General features: G+C 48.7%; 1 protein-coding gene across 1 annotated transcript in view; it reads right to left on the bottom strand.

The window, feature by feature from the left end:
- Positions 1 to 507: 507 nt before the first annotated feature.
- The window catches only part of ANP32A (acidic nuclear phosphoprotein 32 family member A), a 41,588-nt gene continuing 29,284 nt past the window's right edge, over positions 508 to 12,811 (bottom strand). The window contains exons 2-7 of the mRNA XM_010363637.2: positions 9,383 to 9,532; positions 9,023 to 9,145; positions 6,018 to 6,216; positions 4,581 to 4,678; positions 2,010 to 2,073; positions 508 to 1,742 (exon numbers count right to left, since the gene is read on the bottom strand). Coding sequence (XP_010361939.1) covers positions 1,681 to 1,742; positions 2,010 to 2,073; positions 4,581 to 4,678; positions 6,018 to 6,216; positions 9,023 to 9,145; positions 9,383 to 9,532 — 696 coding nt within the window. The 3' untranslated portion in view covers positions 508 to 1,680. The remainder of the gene's footprint in view (positions 1,743 to 2,009; positions 2,074 to 4,580; positions 4,679 to 6,017; positions 6,217 to 9,022; positions 9,146 to 9,382; positions 9,533 to 12,811) is intronic.

Here is a 12,811-nt window from a genome sequence, read left to right as displayed (position 1 = left end):
TAAGTAAATCAGAATATAGTTGATGGACTACTATGTAGCCATACAAGATACATGCTTTTGAAAATTAAAGGTATAAGGAAATGATTCTAATACTGTTAAGTAAAGTAACAAAATAAAACACCATATGTAAACCTCTGGGTTTGTGAAATAATTTGTTTTATAAACATTCCTGAGTTTTCAACCATACATTCTTTTTACAATACGACAAACAAAACAATGAAAGATATTCAAAACAAGGTTCCAAGGCTGGCTCAATTTGATTGTTTGGGTACTTGTTTTTTTAGTAACTCTAACTTTTTTAAAGGAAGCTTTTAATGAAGATACACCACTGAGTCTTGCTTTAAGACCAAAAATATCCAAACTTAGTATTACATTATATATATCTCTCATAAGAAAAGCTATTCTGTCAGGCAACAAAAATGAAGCTTCCCTTTCACCTAGCGGTTCATCTGGAATGCATCTTGACAAGATCAATGGCCTGTTGGACTCAAAGAAGCCATCCCCAAAAAAATTGTATAAAAAGATTTATTGAAATTTATCAATGACAAACAGACATAAAACTCAAAGTTTGGCTCTTCTGAGGGGCAGGAGAAAAACTGGTGCAGATGTTCTTTTATACAGATGAAACATGGGTTCAGAAATTACACGTCACTTCTAAAGCAACCAGAAGAGGGACACGAAAGCAAACCTGTACATTCACTAGGAATTTGCAGTCATTTCAGATTTCCACTAGGTAAGAAAATACAATTTTGCGTTAGTTTTTCCGTGCTTGGGTGTATGAAAAAAAAACCCAGCCGACATGCAGCAACGTCTCCAGCGCTTAGGTCTGTAAAAATGTTCTAAGCACAGAAGTACATGTGGAAGAATTCTCTCATCATTTTTGTAAAACAAAGCGTTCTAATATTTTACAGAACAAGATAGGACAGTATTTTTTTTTTTCTTTTAAAGAAGTTGAAGTTTGAGGGTGTGTTTCTTCTCTTTTAATTTTAATTACCAAATCCATTTTCCTTGTAACTTACAAGCCTGCCGTTTTCAGCTCTCTGGCTCATAAGCTCTCAAGAGTAACATCAGAGTCCTCTTTGTAGAGCGAAGCCCACCACCATCTGTGAAGGGGGAAAAGGGATGAGAGATGGGGAATGTCCCCAGACCAGTGCCAAAATACGCCTATAGGTTGCTATTTACAAACCAGGGCGTTGAATGCCTCTAGCAGGCCCAAGAAAAGCAGGTATCACGTGAACCAAAGCAAAAAACATGGCTGGTGCTCAGCCCCTCCTGGGCATTGAGAAACCAAACTGAGACCAGCCACAGCCTTCCACCCAATCCAAGAGACTTGGGAGATACCAGGAAACGTAAGAGAACTCCAAACCATCCTCTTTGAGAGTCAGGAACAAATGCTCACTTAGTGTGTACTTAGCTATCGCATTTACAGGGACAAAAACCGGACACAAAGAAAAAGTAGGGGGAAAAAATAAAGAGTGGCAGTAAAAATAGTATTTTATTCCACCCCCACCCACCCTCCCTCCCCCCGCAACCCCCAGTACACTTTTCCCCTCTCGTTCCCACAGCAACGTTACAATCAGAAAAAAATAAGTTTCAGGGGGCAGGATTGGAGGAGGGGGAGGGGATATGGGTAAAAACAGTCAAATCACAATAGGAATTTTTCAAAATAGGTTATTCCGCTTAGTCATCATCTTCTCCCTCATCTTCAGGTTCTCGTTTTCGCTTCTGACCCCTTTCTTCTTCTGGAAGAGCAAGAAAGTGGCATTTAGATTAGTTATGAATCCCACCTCTTTAACTCAACCCACCCAATGAGAAGCCATGGGGCCCACGACTACCAAGCTGTGCCATCCTTGGAAACCAAGGCAAGACATCTGCACAGCTGGAGGGGGAACCTGAGGCCTCTGACAGGAGTGTCCTGCCCACTGCCAGGGGCCTCAGAGCCTAAGCGATCTAAGGCCAAAGTGAAAGGGCCAGGCTGCTACCAGTTGAGAGTAAAAAGGCTGCCATACCACCAAGCTCTTCTTCATCTTCCTCGTCATCTACCTCTCCATCATTATAACCTTCTTCGTCCTCCTAGGAGAAAAGATGGACACCAGAACATCAGAAACGCCCCGCCTTGGGATATGCTGAGGAAGCCACACAGAACACAAAAAGGCCAGGGTCACCCCCAGCCTCTCAGAGCCCCCACCAAAACTTGCCATCTCGGGAGGAGTGTAAAGCAAAGGTTCTTAATTTATTTTGGATCTAGGACCCATTGGGGAATCTGCAGAAAGCTTTGAACTCCTTCTCCAGAAAATGTCTGCATCATTTATAATATTTGCAAGCAGTTTCAGGGGGTGATGGATTCCAGCACCCAGGTTAAGAACTCCCATCTGAAGTCCCTGTAAGGCAGGCAGCTTTCCAGTCTGCGCGTTCTCTGAAGGGAACAAGTTCCCGAGCAGACTCCCTGCCGTGCAAAGTAGGCCATCCTTTCTTGCATCTGTCCTCAATCTAGTTTTGGCTTCAAGGGAAGACCCCAGTTTCAGCAAATCCAGATTCTGTGGGCAAGTCCAGTGTCACCCGATCCAGTCCCTTCCCTAGCTTGCAAACTTGGACCACCTGGAAGGGATGAGGAAGATAAATTCAAGACCCCCTGAGGACATCATTCCCAACCAGCTGGAGGTTCAGCAAGGTATACGACTTTCATTCTCAACACAGGGCCCTTGCTTTCCTCTGTTCCTGAAAGTACATGCCAAGTTGAACCTCTGCTTGTTAAACCCAGTTCCTGAAGTTTAAAAGAACTTGGTGACAGACTTCTTTTTTGTCAAGGGAAATACTCTTTTAAAATGTCACCAAAGAGTTCCCTCATCAGTCTGTTTGCTAAGGTTCTGGGTTTTTCTGCATGTATAAGCTCTCCTTTACTGAAAGTTGGAAACACGCAGATGGTCAGTGAGATTATTAAAAAAAAAAAAAAAAAAAAAACAACCCCACAATCCTCCCCGCCTTGCACTGCCGCCAAACCCCACATGCAGCACTCCTGTGACAGGAAGGGGAAGACGAAACAGCTATTAGCCAATACAACTTACTGCCCTGTTCTAGGGAAACCTGTTTTACTAAGACTTTATTTTTAAAATACAGTATTTTTTAGAGACGAGCCTAAGAGTCTAGACCTAGGGAGAAGACAGAGCCAACAGCAAAACTAAACAGAAACCAAGCTCATCTCGCCAGCTTTTTTTTTTTTTTTTTTTGGACTGAGTCTCGCTCTATTGCCCAGGCTGGAGTGCAGTGGTGCCATCTTGGCTCACTGCAACCTCCGCCTCCCGGGTTCAAGCGATTCTCGTGCCCCAGCCTCCTGCATAGCTGGAATTACAGGTGTCCATCAACATGCCTGGCTAATTTTTATATTTTTAGTAGAGAAGGAGTCTCGCCATGTTGCCTAGGCTGGTCTCGAACTCCTGACCTCAAGCAATCTGCTCACCTCGGCCTCCCAAAGTGCTAGGATTACAGGCATAAGCCACCGCGCCTGGCCTCCGCTTTTCTATTGTCATTGGCCTGTGTCTCTCAAGCCTGGGCCGGCTGGCTGAAACGGGAAAACACTATCTGAGTGAGTCCGTGTGGCAAGCGGATGTGTCTGCATCCTCCACTGAGGGAGATAGGAAACTGTAGGGGGAGTTGGGAGGGGACACAGGTACCTTGTCCATGCTATTGTCACTTTAAAACTCTCTAGGTCTAACTTCTGCAATTAGCAAGAGTTGATTTAGAATTCTGAGCAAGTTATAGAAAATGACTCTGCTACAGAGAGACTCAGAACACACAAACACAAAACCCAACACAGTGCCAGGAACCTGGAGGAGGGTGTGAACGCCTACAATAAGCAGTCAGACACTTACCCCTTGTCAGACATTGTCCTTAAGCATTTTACTTACACTTCACTTTATCCTCTTAACAACCCTGTGAGAAAGCTATCATGATCCCTGTTTTACAGGTGAAGAAATAGGATCAGAAAGGTCAGGTAAATTGTCCGGGGACACACAGCTAGTGAGTGGTAGAGCTGGGACTCACCCCCTCACAGATCTTGTTAAAAAACTGGGAACCAGCCAATCTGTTTAGGAAAATGGCCAACTCCTGACGCTCTATTTCCATAGTGTCACTCTCTGATTTGGGATCCAGCAGTGTTATCCTGCTACCTATCAGTTCAAGGCAGTCTTTGGTTTTCCCCAGCACAGTTTAAGTGCTCAATGAATATCTTAATTAGCATATGAAAGCAAAAAGCAGAAAATGGGGTCATGCATTCTGTACTTCTTCACACAGAAACAATGGCCAGGCTTACCCCAGCAGGTTCAGTCCCTGCCTCTAAAATCCTCTTCCCCTCTTCTAATCCAGCCTCCCCAGAGCTTGCTGCAACTCTTGTCTCCCCAGAAACAGTCCAGTGAAAGGCTCTGAAATGGACTCACTTCACTACCCACAGGGGAGCGACTTTCTTAACTAGGGCCCCAGCGTTGCCAAGACTGATCACAGAGGCAGTCAGTGGGACTGCCTCAAAGGGGCAGACGGTGGCCCGGCCCTGCCCAGCCCAGCCCAGCCCAGCCCAGCCTCCTTACCTCCTCCTCTCCACTCACGTCCTCCTCTTCACCTTCCTCCTCCTCATCCTCGTCCTCCTCGTCTTCCACTACCTGAGCATCTTCATCATACTCCTCCTCTGTGCAATGGAAATGGGGAATGGAAACAGAACTAGTGGTGAGCTGGCTCCGCCCCCACACAGCACAGGCCCCTGTAGCGTCTTCAGTGTGGGGCTCACGACCCTGCCACACCCACCTAAGCCCAAAGATTGAACATACTAACTCTCATGAAAACAATGCCGACATAATTAAACACATCCTGAAGTTGTGCCAAAGATAAGCCCCCCTCACAAGTGTTATGAATGTGAAAGACCCCTTCTGGAGTTCTCTCACACTGAGACCACCAGGAAATTGTCGGAGCAGAACGATAAGTTCCAGGGCCCGGGAGAGCGGCAAGGTCAATCTAAACTCCTCACATTAAAGGTGAGAGATCTGAGGCACAGAGAGAACTGACTTGTTCAAGGTCACACATTGAGTCACTGGTTGAGCTGGGCCTAGGGGACCTGGTCCTGGGACTGCCAGTTTTGGCTCCTTTCTGCCATATCACAAGATCCCCACCAAGGCAAACACGGTCTCTGAGTATCTTGCAAAACACTCCCAATTGAACAAGGAAAACCAAAATCCCGTATCTGAATTAATCAGGCAAGTGTCTCCATTCTCAACTTTATCTGGCCATGAAGACCCACGAGAAAGCTGCACTGTGCTGGTGGCAAGGGAGAAGGGGAGGGAACAGGACGAAGAACCCCCTTCTTTTCCCTCCTTCCTTCCTGTAGTCCGCGACTGCACACCACACTGCCAGGGAACCCTACAGGCGGCCTGCAGCCCTCAACTTCCCAGCACTTGTGGCTCCTGAGCCCCTGAGCCAGTGCCCCTAAGTGTGGGGCTGTGGGCTGCAACCACCAGGGGGCCCCACAACCCCTCTAGCTCTGGACCTCCTCTCCACTATTGAATATCCAGACAGGAAAGAGGGGTCCTCAGGCCACACCCTCTTCTCTCTCTATCCCCTCCCTCCCTCCCTGAGAGAGTGTCTAAGTGCGGGTCACACTATAGAATGACAGTAGAATCCCACTCCCTGAAGGGCTTTGGAAAGGGACAAAAATTGAAGTGGGGATTCAGCGGGATGATTTTTAAAGGAGTTATTACGCAGTTGGAGAATCTCAGGATATTTCCATGAGCATGGGACTCATACTTTGTTCTTTTAGGGAAGACAACCAATGAGACAGGTTAGGGACTATGGAAAATAAAGCAGACAGCCCCACTCCCCTCCCTAGCTTTGGAAGGAGGTAGCTGTCAGCCAGCCAGCCTTCAGTAGCTGGGTGGGGGCCTCCCAACACCCAGCCCACCCACCTCTGCAAAGCCAAGGAGGAGCCCCAAGGCCTCAGCTGGGCCCCTGCAGCCCTGGGCCGCCCCGTCACCCACCATCCTCATCCTCCTCCTCGTCATCCAGGCCCTCCACGTAGCCCTCAGCATCCGAGTCAGGGGCCTCCTTGTCGTCTCGGTCGTAGCCGTCGAGATACGTGAGCTGCGGGAGGAGCTTGAACACGTTTTCTCGGTAGTCGTTCAGGTTGGTTACCTCGCAATTGAAAAGGTCTAAACTCTTGAGGTTTTCTAACTTTTTCTGCAAGTGGAAAAATGAAGCCAATAGTAAGTGATTTGTGGGAGGAAGGCGGGGGAACAGCCCTAGCAAAAAGGCAAGGATGCCATGAGATAGAGTGGACAGACCACGACTTCCAGGTGATAAGGAAGCTTGGATTTGGCTCTGCTTAGCCACGGTGTTTGCCCAGACATATCACCTGCAATTTGTGGGCCTCAGTGTCTCCATCTGGAAAATACGGGGTTGGACTGGAGGATCTTTGAAGCCTTATCCAATGTTAACACTTTTATTCTGCAATTACAGCTTCTGTCTTAACAGTGATTGACTTGAAATTAGCCTGGGGCTTTCTTGGTGCATGAGCCAAGAGGTTTGCTGCCTTTCCCTGAGACTAAGGAACCAGAGGGAAACCAAAAGCAACTTGAACTAACAAACTAACTCCTTCTGTATCTGATAATGATGATGATGAGGGCAGTTAACATAGCACTTCATGTACTGAGTCACTTTATCTCACAACCCCTGTAAGGTAGAAATAATTATTAGTTCATTTCACAGATGTGGAAATGGAGAGTACAGGATTTGGTAATTCATCAGGCAGCCCAACTTCAGACCTGTGCTCTTACTCTTTGAAATACTACCTGTCAGAAAAGGACAAGAGAAAAAGCGATGGAGGATTCCAATTCTGCCTGTAGTATCTGATATCATGTGCTCTGTCAAAGCTTCACACCAGACGGGTTCTAGCCAATGTTATCCCTGTTTGATGGTAGAGGAAACTGAGGCCCAGGAAGTGAAGGATCATAGTGCTTGAAAGTAACTGAGTTGCATTTTGACTTCCCACTTCATCCACCTTCGAGGCACCAAAAAAATCCCATCCCAGGCTGAGTCCCCATTCCAAAGGGGGCCAGGTCTAACAAAGGAGTAAAACCACTGCTCCTTGGAGTCAATGTCGGGAGCTAGGTTGCTCTCTCTCTACGACCTTGCAGTTGAGACCTGGGTCATTCTCAGCAGAAGCCAAGGACAGGGAGGAAGTCTTGACAGTGGACTGTGTAGGCAAGCCCAGCACCCCCTACAAAAAGCAGCTTCCTGCCCCAGGGAGGTGAGGCAACACACACTGACAAGCAGGGGCAGGGAAAGCACTGAGACACAGGTGATCTGGGCAGGGGGCAGTGGAAAGTGTGAACATGGGCGTGCCTGAGTGCCTGATCCCTAACGGTGACCAAATCACAATGTTTTACAAGGATTTTATATGCTCAATCCCCATACCTCGCCCATACACAGAACTTCAAAGATGTTTTCCTTTTGTAATAACATAAAATCAAGACTTCCAGACAGATCAGAATAGTTTGGCTTTCTCCTAGAAGACCAGTGGAAGGCCTGAAAAGAAGTTCTGTGGGAAGTACATTCTACTAGTTGGCCCCAATGCCATTGATGGACAGGTAAAGAGTTTGGAAAAGAAATGCCAGTGTCCTGTTCTGCCACATTGGCCACCAGCAAGTCCCATGAGCATTCATGGAGAGCAAGAAGTGCCTTTTGGGACAGAAACCCTGAAAACTCCAACCCAATCTGAGGGATACCCCACCTCCCCTATAAACCCAGAACAGAAATTTGGCAAACGTGGCCAATTGTCCTCCTGGCCTTTCCCCAATTCTAAGATGCCTGAGGTGCTGCTGCCGCCCTTTTTTTTTTTTGGGAGACGGAGCCTCACTCTGTCACCCAGGCGGGAGTGCAGTGATGCGATCTCAGCTCACAGCAACCTCCGCCTCCCAGGTTCAAGCAATTCTCCTGCCTCAGCCTCCTGAGTGGCTGGGACTACAGGCGTCCGCCACCACGCCCGGCTAATTTTTGTATTTTTAGTAGAGATGGGGGTGTCACCATGTTGGCCAGACTGGTCTCGAACTCCTAACCTCAGGTGATCCACCCGCCTCGCCCTCCCAAAGTGCTGGGATTAAAGGTGTGAGCTACCACGCCTGGCCTTATGAGGTGACTCTTGTATGTATATTCACAACAGGTGTATTTACTTCATGTGGTAATATTTCCTATTCCAAAAGAGTTGTTTTCAGTGACACATCCTACAGCTGATTTCCTTAAAAATCAAAGGAATACAGCAAATCAGATCCTGGTAATAAAGAAAACATTGTTCTGAACATGACCTGCCCCTTTCTGGCTGGTAAAACAGTGAAGCTTAGGGGATGTCTATCTCTACAAGGATGAGCAGAGGAGCCAGAAACCCTGCCCAGGCCCCTGAGAGCCTGTTCACTATTGCACCAAGGACTGGTGACCAGGGGTCACTCTTCTCCACACCACGTTGAGGAAGGCCTGCCTGCACAAGGCTCTCACACCACACAGCTCTCAGTCATTCCAGGGTTCTATGTCAGGATTGACTCATCTCCCACAGTTCAGGGACCAGCGACCCAAGGAGAAAACTGGAGTCCACCTCCAGGGACAGTTTAATTCTTGGATTGCTCCTCCCTTCCCAAAAAGGGGCAACAAGCCATGCCCTGAACCTGAAGACATGACAGCTCAGGTTTCCAAAGCTGAGCAGAAACTATGAGTTTTGGAAAAGCAGGAGAGCAGAAATTGAGACTAGGGTTCTACCCTACTCGTACAATAGCTGCCCGTTCTGTCTGTGTGACCTTGGTCAAGGTATTTAACTTCTCTGGGCCTCAGTTTCTCTATGGACTCAGCAGAAACAATAGCTCAATTCTATCTCATAGCACATCATGAGAGTCAAAGAAATTAAGTGGGAAAAGGACAAATGCAAAAGTAAAATTCGCTGATGCCAGTTCCTCCCACCTCCTACCCCTGCCGGGAGGGGAGGGTCCGAATGACTTACCAGTGGCTCTATTGTGCTGAGGTCTTTAATTTTGTTGCCACTTAAATTTAGATGCGTGAGGTTCGGACACTTTTCTGCCAATACTTCCAGGCCCCCTGAGACTCTGTTATCGCTTAGTTCAAGCTAAACAAGGCAGGGAGAGAAAAATCAGAAAAGGCTTTTAAAATGAAGGCTCCTGGCTCAGAGCTGCCTGGCTTTCCCCAGACGGGCAAGAAGGGAAAGCAGTCTCAGGGAATTGTCTGGCATGTTAGTGCAAGCACCTGGCTTTCCCTTCAATTACGCTTTCTAAACACAGGTAATAACCCTTCCTCTCCCCACCCCCGCCTCCCAGCACACACAGACTCCAAACACTCTATTTACCTTCTTAAGTTTGTTTAACTTTGGTAAGTTTGCGATTGAGGTGAGGCCTACGTTGATTGTACTTAAGAATTCCAGTTCTTCAAACTCATCTGTGAGGCCTTCGAGTTTGCCTTCATTCGACCGACTGTTGTCCAGGACAAGTTCTTTCACCTGAAAGAAGGCCCAACTGTGTGAGTGGGGGTGAGGAATGGGGCTGAAGCAGGGGAAGGGTGTTAGAGGACTCCTTGGGGGACAGGGAGACAGAGGCAGGAAGCAGTTCGTCATTCCGTCACTTCTTCTAGCTTTCCGGATCACTGTGCTGCCGACGACCACAGGATGGAGTTGCCCACCCTGACTTTTCTGCCTTTTCAACATTTGGGTGAGAGGAAGCCTGTGGTGAGCTGAGCTGCAGAACCAGGGGGCCACTCCAGACAGGAGCCTTGGCTGGACCGCAGAAGACAAACCCAGTAAGCCCTGCTGCCTTTGCAAGGTTGATGGTCTCATTCCAACCCTGTTCTCACATTATCCCAAAATGCACACACATCAGCCACAGCGTTGTCAGGGACTTCTGGGCTTGGCTCGCCACCCCAATGCCCCCACATGCCCATTTGCTTTCACCCACTCCTGCCATCACAGCAGAGCCCGCCCCTGTAGCTGGCATTCACACAGCAGTACCCATGTGGCCTGTCCTGAGGCAGGGGCAGCAGACCAGGGGCTTCTCCAACTCTCCCACCTTTAGCCCAGCACTGTCCAATAGAACTTCCTTCAAGGATGGCAACAGTTTGTACTGTCCAAGACAGGAGCCACTAGCCACGTGTGGCCATGGAGCACTTGCAGTGCAGCCAGTGAGACTAAGGAATGGAGCTTTTAATTCTATTTAATTTCAATTAATTTAAGTATAAACAGACACAAGTAACTATTACATTGGATAGCACAGGTCTAGACTTTGCTCTTCATGGTCCAGCATAGATGTGGAAGGAGAGCGGAAACCCACAAACCTAGGATGGGCCCATAATGAAATGCTGAGGTCTGTCTCAAAGTCTGTCTTTGGAGGCACTTCTGTGGCTGTCTTTTTCCCCACTCAGCTCCCTTACCCACAATTTGGGTCCTAAATCCTTTATTTCTAACGAAGTAGAAAGAACGAATAAAAGGCCACCCTCTCACGGGGCTGTTAAGAGGTAGACTTAGCTGAAGGTGAAACTGCAGGTTCTGATGAAGGTAAGAAGACAGGCCGAGAGGAGTAACCAGGTCGCAGGCACAAAATGACCCTTGGAGTAAGCAAGGGAGACCCGGCGTGTGGTAGCTGGCCCAGAGTTCTCCATCCTGCCCCAGAGCAGCCAGCTTCTGGGAAACCTGGCCTCTCTGGACTGGAAGACACCTTAAAGGTGATCCCGCTTGCACCCGGTATCTGAAAGAGTCCCTTCAGCCCAAGACGCAGCAGCCCAAGCTCCCTGCAGGTGCCAGGAAACACTTACCAATGTCAACTGGATTCGTTGCCTCCCTCCCTGGAACTTCCATCCACAGGCCCTGATTTCTCACCAATGGGTCACATGGTACAAGCCTGTCCTTCTCAACAGCAGTACGGCATTGTTCGAAGGGTTGCTCCTGCCCCTCAGGGCCTTTTCTTCTCTTGGATAAGCAGCCAGGCTTTCTAACCTGTCCCTGTCCAGGGCCGCTCCTGCTCCTTTGAGCAGGACGACATGCCTACCTTCTTCCTTCTGGGCCCAGAGTGATCAGGTACCCCTTTTACTCAGGCATCTCTGGGCCAAGTAGAGATATGGGTGAAAAGGAGATAGAAACAGAGTCCACGTGAGGCCTGCTATGGCCCTCCTCAGCCCCCTCTTGCCAGTGGGCAGAGCAGGGGAGCACTGGGGTACATCTGGATCTCAGAGTCCTGCAGGGCCCTGTCTTCATTCTTCACTGGTGGGTGGAGGCATGCCGCTCCACCAGGGACAGCAGCAATTTGTGGCTTTCATCTAGCACAGCCCACAGAGCGGGACAGCCAGGGAGCGCAGCCCTCTCCTGGAGCTAAGGAGTTCTCAGCCTAGGAAATGGTCACCAAGACCCACCTTCCTGTTTGGGTCTGGGAGGGGGAGGCTCAGTCCTTTCCCACCCCCCAGTCCCTGAGATCCAGATGTCCAGGTCAAGCCACCTTCTCAAGGTCATGGCAAGAGTGCCTGGGAATAAATTCTGAGGCCTTCTGCCCCAGGGCAGGAAAGCAGTATAGAGCCAGGAAGCCAGGCCTTAGGGGACCAGTGCAGATGGAGGGAGAGTAACTGTATTGGGGGAGGGGAGACATCTCCTTCATTTGCAGTAAACACTGGAGTCACATGGTCCACAGTCTTCTTTAGTAATTGGTTTCCTTGGAAGGCCTGGGAATTCTTGAAGCTCCACCAAAGCAAGGCAAATATGAGAAGAGATTCCAGTCTACCCTCAAAGACTGCAGACATGCGGTTTTTCTAGACAGGTCAATGGCTTCTCCTCTTACTGCTGTTTGCCAAGGAGAGGAGGACCTCAGAATGCGGTGCTGGGGAGCCCAGGGAATTCATCTAGGAAGTTGGCCTCCTTCCTGGAGAGGAACAGTGCTGCCTGTCACCCCTGCCCAGGAATGCTACAGATAGACATAGGTTTCGGAGTCGTGACGAGGCCAGTCCCTGGGTCCTACCACCGCACCAAAACTGGTGGCTGCTCCTCTCGAGGACAATAAGCAAGCAACCACTATTAGTGCTTTTATTAAAAATAATCATCGTACCTTTCTCGAGCACTCGCTAGGCACACTCTAGGTGCTTCATACACAGTCTTGTTTAATCCCCATAACCACTCCTTGGGGTGTGTTCTCTGTTTTAAAGGCACATCCGAACTGCTTATCCTAAAATCCCAAAAGAAGGTCACAGGAGGGTGGGTGCCTACTGCACTTAGGTGGCTGGTGTTAGCCACAAGATGAGGAGGGGCCCCTGGTGGCTTCCTGGGACAGGAGGCTTAGGTGCAAGCTCTCTCCAGACCCCCAAGTCAATTCTACAAGTTCTTGACTGTGTTGGGGCTCAGAACACAATACCCCAATGTAAGGAGCTTTGGCGTGCTGAGTACTTTGAACTAAAGAAGACTGGAAGGCCTCAGAAGCAAGCTCTGTGAATTTCTCTCACTCTGTCTCCCCAGAAGTCATAGAATCCAGAACTTCTCTTCCCCAAGGCAGGTCACAGAAAGTAGAATTTCTATCTCCCAAAGCAAAACTGAGAAAGCTACTGTCTCCTCTCCCTTCTCCCTTGAAGACCCTCATTCCAGAGAGGTCCTGCCCCATATCCAGGAGGAAGGAATGCTACACTGGAGGCCACAAAGAATCTGAACAGACAGGCCTTTCTGGGTTCCCTCTCAGCCTACACCCCTTTGTCCAGTCACATTTCTTCATGGCTGTCTTTTCTTCGTCAAACCTAAGTACAAAAATAGGCAGTT

The sequence above is a fragment of the Rhinopithecus roxellana genome, chromosome 5, assembly GCF_007565055.1.
Source record: "Rhinopithecus roxellana isolate Shanxi Qingling chromosome 5, ASM756505v1, whole genome shotgun sequence".
Lineage (NCBI taxonomy): Eukaryota > Metazoa > Chordata > Mammalia > Primates > Cercopithecidae > Rhinopithecus > Rhinopithecus roxellana.
This window is presented reverse-complemented; position numbering and strand designations above follow the sequence as displayed.